Source organism: Zea mays, chromosome 2 (genome assembly GCF_902167145.1).
Source record: "Zea mays cultivar B73 chromosome 2, Zm-B73-REFERENCE-NAM-5.0, whole genome shotgun sequence".
Lineage (NCBI taxonomy): Eukaryota > Viridiplantae > Streptophyta > Magnoliopsida > Poales > Poaceae > Zea > Zea mays.
Window position 1 is genome coordinate 169,855,919 of NC_050097.1, and position 6,561 is coordinate 169,862,479.

A 6,561-nucleotide genomic window follows, 5' to 3' on the forward strand; every position below is an offset into this window, starting at 1 on the left:
AAGCCTGTAACCTGTAATGCTGTTTATAGCCTTGTAGATGTTTGTGAACATGTTGTTTGCAGTTTGCATATTGTCCTTGTAACCTTGATGGCTGTAATGCAGTTTACAGTTTACTTGTTGCCTGTAAATCAGGTAACTGTAAATTATCCAAACCCGAATCCATTTTTTACCCGAATTTTCGGGTACCCGAAAAAAATCAGATCAATTTTGGGGTTACCTATTGAATATCCGAATTATTTAAAACCCGAACAACTCGATCCGAAATTTCGGATACACCCCAATGCCCAGTCGTATATATCACACCTCGTGTGCAGCTGTGCTTGGCCAGTTGGCCACATGCCTTGCCTTGCCTTTGCCTACCTGTTGATCGAGCCGAGCGAGCAGGGAGAGACACGGCACCGAGTGAGGCCGCCGCATCCTCCTCCTCTCCGATCCGTACGTTTCCTCCTCCCTAGCAATCGCAACCCGTTCAGCCAATCATTGCCGTCTCCACCAACTCCGTTCCCCTATTACCTAGTTAGTCCAGTCCGCCTGCTGCCTGCCTCAACGGATCGACGCGACAGGAGGGAGGGAGGAAGGAGACGGTCGATCAGAGTCTGAGACGGAGGCCGATCCACCACCGCAGCGACGAGCGGGAGGAGATGAAGATCATCATTGACACGGATCCCGGCATCGGTGCGCACCCCTCTCCTCTCTCTTTTCTCGCTACTACGCAACACTCCTTCAGATTCAGATTGTGCTAGGTCGACGGCTCGACGCTTGGTTCCTTCGCGCTTCCTTATTTGATTTTTTTTACTTTGATGATGACCCTTGGACACTTGGACCAGTTCTGGTTTGTGTGGATTCTCACCTCTGCTGCCACTCGGAAATTGCTAACGGAGCATTCGAGATGGGTTGCAAAAGTTCTTCACCGCTCCTTTCCCACTGAATTACTTAGGGCATGTTCGTTTAATGTGGAACGGTTTAATTAGAACTGTTTCAGCTAGCCTTCAGCTAGAATAGTTATAAGCTTATTTGTACTAATATTGATTAGCTGGAATCGTTCTTGGCCTCAATCCGGACCTCAATTATCTGCATAGGATCATATTTGTAAAGTTGTCTACCAGGTTGAAAATGACGCACGCGCCCAGCGTGCGCACCAAACTTGCCTTCTCGCATCGCATACCGCCATACCGGAACGCGAAGCCAGGCAGGTCCACTGGCAGTACCGTGAGGTCCACGTGGGATGAAGGCAGAGACGGGCAAAACTGATACTCCTATTTCATTGTTCCTCTCTTTGCTTCAAAGCTAGAAATGAATATTTTATTTGGCGTGGCGTGGTGTCTACCCTACCAGCGAATTTGATAAGAAATAAAATGTCCTTGAATAAATCATCTCACTGTTTTCCGCGTTCACCAGCAAATCCAAACCATTTTCAGTGTCCGGTAGCCATCTTTGTCACTTTTTTATGTCCGCATTGCACATACACGCAGCACTTTCCGCGGGGCCAAAAGAGTCTTCTTCTTTTTCCTTTTCGAATACATAGTAATGGAGCATCCCCACTGTAGTCTTTGCAGGACCAAAAGCTCCTCCTCTTTTTTCTCTCTCTCTCTTCTTTGAATACATAATAATAGAGGGACAAAAGATGTCACTCTTTCTTAAAAGAGGTCTCCAAGCGCATTTGAAACTTTGGCGATATCGCCATGGAGAATTTGTGGAGCTGGACACTGACATGCGACCACCCTTACATATTTCACTCACCTTATATTATCCTGCAGTCATCATGAAGAACTTGCGTGCCACGGTGCCTGGACACTGAACAGTGACCAGCATCAGGGGATTCAGCGATGGGGTGGAAAGGACTCAGCCACCTCTATCGCTCCCGATCCGAGTCTCACTAGAGTCTTCTATAAAATTGTAAATGTACACAATATAATGTAGAAAGTGCTTATATACTGCAACAGTTTAGTTCAGTTCCCTAAACTTTTTTTGGCTCGACCAGCGTCGCATATTTTCACCTCAGATTCCTGACCAGCGTCGCATATTCACCTCAGATTAACCCGCAAACGCTCAAACTTTTGTGATGCCATCATGGAGAAATTTGCTGTTAACATATTCATGCTTCGATTCCAGATGACAGCGTGGCCATCCTGATGGCATTCCAGATGCCGGGCGTCCAGGTCCTAGGGCTCACCACCATCTTCGGAAACTGCACCACAGAGCATGCCACACGCAACGCCTTGATCCTGGTTAGATATTCATGGCAAATGCTACCTCCATTTCCACTTCGTTTCTTTATCATTCACTTACACTAGCGATTCTACTTCATCTGCAATGCTAACAGTGCGAGAAGGCAAGCCATCTAGAGGTCCCAGTAGCTGAGGGCAGCCATGAGCCTCTCAAGGTATTTATTTGCTCATACTACCAACTTTCCAGATTGCTGCTACGTGTTTAGAAACGGTTGTTGGAGCAGAGAAAATTTTGCCCTAGCTTCAGGTGGTGCTTTTGTAGTTCTACTCTGTTTTTTTTATTACTCCCAACAACTAGTTCAAATGCATATTCAAAGAATCAATGAAACTAGAAAAATCTACATTATTAAAATGTGTTCAGTTGAGTTTACATTTGAACCATAATTTTTTCATCAAAAAAAGTGATAGTTCAACCAGGAAGTCAGGAACCAGGTGGAAGTCTAAATATCGTATCACACAAGATGGCATTGGCTGCTGTCTGTATCATTTGACGCCAAGTCCATATGTATATATATCCATTTAAAGTGGCATTTGATGCATCATCTGCTGAGTTGGGTAATCCATTCACTTCAGCTATGTGGCATCGAATGTTTCACATCTTTATGTTGTGAGCAGGGAGGAAAGCCGCACGTTGCTGACTTCGTTCATGGACCTGATGGCCTCGGGAACGTAGATCTTCCTGATCCCACTATCAAGAAAGTGGAGGAAAGTGCTACCGACTTCTTGGTTGATAAGGTCTCGCGATTTCCTGGAGAGGTCTCTGTGCTCGCCTTGGGTCCTCTGACAAACATAGCATTGGTACGTGCTTCCTGGAGCCGTAGAACTTTTTTTTGAGAGTACATATATGATCGATTACTGATGGTGGCCATCATGCTGTAATGTTTACTAGGCCATCAAGAAGGATCCCTCATTCGTGAAAAACGTTAAGAAGATCGTTGTGCTGGGTGGAGCGTTCTTTGCGGCTGGAAATGCCACTCCTTCCGCTGAAGCAAATGTAATGCAACCATGCACTTTGTTTCGGTGTGCTACCAGGAGCCTGAACCTGTGATTCGTCGGGCCTAACGCCCTAACGTAGTGTCCTCAATTACCGTCTGCAGATCCACAGTGATCCGGAGGCAGCCGACATGGTTTTCACTTCTGGGGCGGACATCTACGTCGTTGGCCTCAACATCACAACGCAAGTCAGCTTCACAGGTCCTGAAGCAAGATGAATACGGTCACCCTTTCTCATTTCATTTCAGTCGCCAAAAGTGTCATGTGAGATGCTCAACCTGCTGATACGTACGTACTCTTGCAGATAAGGATCTCCTGGAGCTAAGAAACTCGCAAGGGAAGTACGCACAGTTCCTATGTGATGTATGCAAGTTCTACTTGGACTGGCACACCGAGTCTTATGGTGCTCCTGGTACGCTGCAACAAACACAATAGCTTTGTGTCATATACTAGCTAGTATTATATATACACATGCATGCTGCGGGTCTTCAGAGTCATGTTTCTGGTTTGGGCCAGTGATTTTCCTCCACGATCCGGTCAGCTTTGCCGCGCTAGTTCGTCCGGAGCTGTTCACGTTCAAGAAGGGCGTGGTGAGGGTGGAGACGCAGGGCATCTGCGTCGGGCATACTTCCATGGACATGTTGCTGAAGAAGTAAGCAGCTGGCCCTTTTTTTTCCTTTCCTTTCCTTTCTTGCGCGCCTGTACGTAGCTCGTCGTGACTTGTTGCTACATCACGCTGGTTGGTGCAGGTGGAACTCAGAGAACCCGTGGACTGGCTACTCACCGATTTCGGTCGCATGGACGGTCGATGTGCCCAAGGTGGTCGCGTTTGTGAAGGAGCTCGTCACCAAGCCGTGAACCAAGTTAACTAACGTGTTGTGGTCTCGCGCACCAGATGTGCAGCAAATTTGAGATGTCGATATATTTACTCACATTCGAAGCACTGCAAACACTATTATCTCAATAGTTGGTTCCTGTGGAGGATTGCAAATCAATTTGAGATGTTTTAAATTGCAGCATGTGCCTTCGGCCATTGAATGGTATGATGTTTTTTTTTTCTTCATATATACTCCATAGACACACATGAGTATAGATTTAGCCTTGAATACGAATGCATAAAAAAACTATTAATTAATATACTCTAATCCTGACTTGTGGTCATAAAGCTTGGACTAAATAGAAAGATTAAATGATGGTCATAATGATCAATACCTCAAGGAAGATATCAAAAGCCATGTTGGATACTTGCAAGACATGACAAAAGTATAAGACACTAAGAAATACAAGCCTAGACGCAAAGACAAACGAAAGTAAAGTCATTAAAGTTGCGACAAAGAAGTGGTTGTACTAGAAGTATCTCATAATTTTGGATCCGCTAAAATTCACATGATTTCGACTAAAAGTTGTAGAGCTTTTCATTATCTTTCCAATAAGTCCGCTAAAATTCACATGATTTCAACTCTAAGTTGTATAGATTTTCATTACCTTTACAATTTAAATCTAAAGATAAAAGTTATGCTTGAAATACGAAGGTAGGCCACGCTGAAAAATAGCACTAATATGTTCGGTGGTGCATGGAGAACATATCAGTAACCCTCCATTAAAATAACAAATATGTCCGACGCACCGTTCTAGCTAGTGCTCCCAGAAAAGGCATGCATGCATGATGCATGACACCCCTCTCAAAAAGACATAGCTATCCCCTCTTCATTCGTATACAACCTTTGTACAAGATGAACGATATTGTTGTATTTCCATATAAAGATATATATATATATATATATATATATATATATATATATATATATATATATATATATATATATATATATCGATCCGATCTTATTAATAGGTTAACAGTACCACTGCTATAAGGGTCTGAAAGAGAAATGTGTTATATATCATTTCTAACTTGGTTTTAGTGATTAATTACCAACACAACCCTGAGTATTAACTAGTTTGCTAAGTGTGTACGTGCATGTTCATAAGTGCCATATTACATAATACAGCTTAACTTACTGCTCAAACAAAGGCAAAATAGGGCAAAACTTGGATACAGTGAGCTATGACTTGTTCATAGGTTTGAATAAGTTCTAAAGCCCTTAGGAATGGTTTTGAGCAATTGAGAGAGTTTAGAAAGACAATCTTTGGAGAAAGTGCTTTTTGGTGTCTGTTTTGAGCTACATGTATGGATCTACGACTTATACCAGTTAGACATACTCTAAACAAGTTTCTCTAAATCATAATAAAGCTCTTAAGAACAGGTAAATTGAATTGGAGAAGAAAATCCAAAAGAAGTCAAGATTGAGCTATGCAGAGGCGCACCAGACCGGTTCGGTGGTGGACAGGACCGAGTGCGCAGAGAGCCCTGCAGAAGGTGACCTGGCGCACCAGACTAGTTCGGTGGTGTACTGGACCGCTTTGCCAGAGAGCTCCTAAAAGTGGATTTTTTGGCCTGGTGTAGGATCAAGGACACCGACTAGAGGGGGATGAGTAGATGGTTTTGACTAAAATAAAAACATTAGACAAATTTAATTAGTACAACAAGAGGGATAAATTCTCTAGCCTATGTTGAGCTAAACTATATTTACAACATAGGGTGAGCAAGTAAACGATATGTCTAGTAATAAACAATGACACAACAAATCACAAGTAATAGAAATGTAATCAAATGATGAACAAGGAAGACACGTGATTTTTTACCGTGGTCTCGGTGATTTGCCAATCACCCATAATCAACGTTGAGGTGGATTCAAATGCACTCACTCGCTCCTCTATCAAGACTCCATTTGATCTTTAAGTTGGATGGTCAAGGAATCACACAAACCTCGATTACACTAACGCCGCTATTCACCTCTCTGATGAGGCAAGTGCGTGCCCCTCATAATCACCACCATGGCCTCTTTACAATCTTCTTGAAGAGCTCGACGAGGACTTCACCAAGCTGTCTGGGAGGCGGAAATCATCTAACAAGCAAATTACGCTGTTGGTCACTTGTTGTCGATTACTATACACAATCAAAAACAAGGCAACACAAACTTAAAAAGATAGATAACCTTCGTCACGAAGAAGTTATCCCTTCAGGATAATTCCTTTGGAGACGAAGGTTAATTGTAAGGTGAATAAATCATGATTTTATTAGTATGAATAAACGAATATGCATGGAGTATAGAAGAGTTTAAATATGATAGCTCAATTGAGATATATCAATAACATGTTCCCCTTTTGTAAATTAACTTTAGAATTGTATCTTCGGTTCTTTAGAGAGAATTACAATGAAGGTGTTGTAGAGAGAGAATTACACAACAATTGTCCGAAGAACATCTTCCCTTCGCTAGAA

General features: G+C 43.0%; 1 protein-coding gene across 4 annotated transcripts; it reads left to right on the forward strand.

Annotated features, from left to right (window-relative positions):
• The first annotated feature begins 315 nt into the window (after positions 1–315).
• Positions 316–4,354, forward strand: LOC100282231 (uncharacterized). 4 transcript variants are annotated; one of them, XM_020547725.2, is made up of 10 exons: positions 316–435; positions 527–675; positions 2,113–2,228; positions 2,324–2,383; positions 2,844–3,026; positions 3,118–3,222; positions 3,326–3,422; positions 3,526–3,633; positions 3,738–3,873; positions 3,971–4,284. In XM_020547725.2, the coding sequence occupies exons 2-10, from the start codon at positions 642–644 to the stop codon at positions 4,077–4,079; spliced, it is 948 nt and encodes a 315-aa protein (XP_020403314.1). In that variant the 5' UTR covers positions 316–435; positions 527–641; the 3' UTR covers positions 4,080–4,284. The 4 variants fall into 4 exon arrangements, with proteins under 4 accessions (XP_020403314.1, NP_001148615.1, NP_001399025.1 ...); NM_001155143.2 differs by having other exon boundaries at positions 317–435; positions 518–675; positions 3,971–4,354; XM_020547724.3 differs by having other exon boundaries at positions 318–435; positions 522–675.
• The last annotated feature ends 2,207 nt before the right edge of the window (positions 4,355–6,561 follow it).

Bases quoted from the DNA above. Each gene is read 5' to 3' on its own strand.
- LOC100282231 (XM_020547724.3), top strand. From the start codon at position 337: ATGCCTTGCCTTGCCTTTGCCTACCTGTTGATCGAGCCGAGCGAGCAG. The intron at 676-2,112 runs GTGCGCACCCCT...CTTCGATTCCAG, and splicing joins TGACACGGATCCCGGCATCG to ATGACAGCGTGGCCATCCTG. The intron at 3,027-3,117 runs GTACGTGCTTCC...AATGTTTACTAG, and splicing joins CTCTGACAAACATAGCATTG to GCCATCAAGAAGGATCCCTC.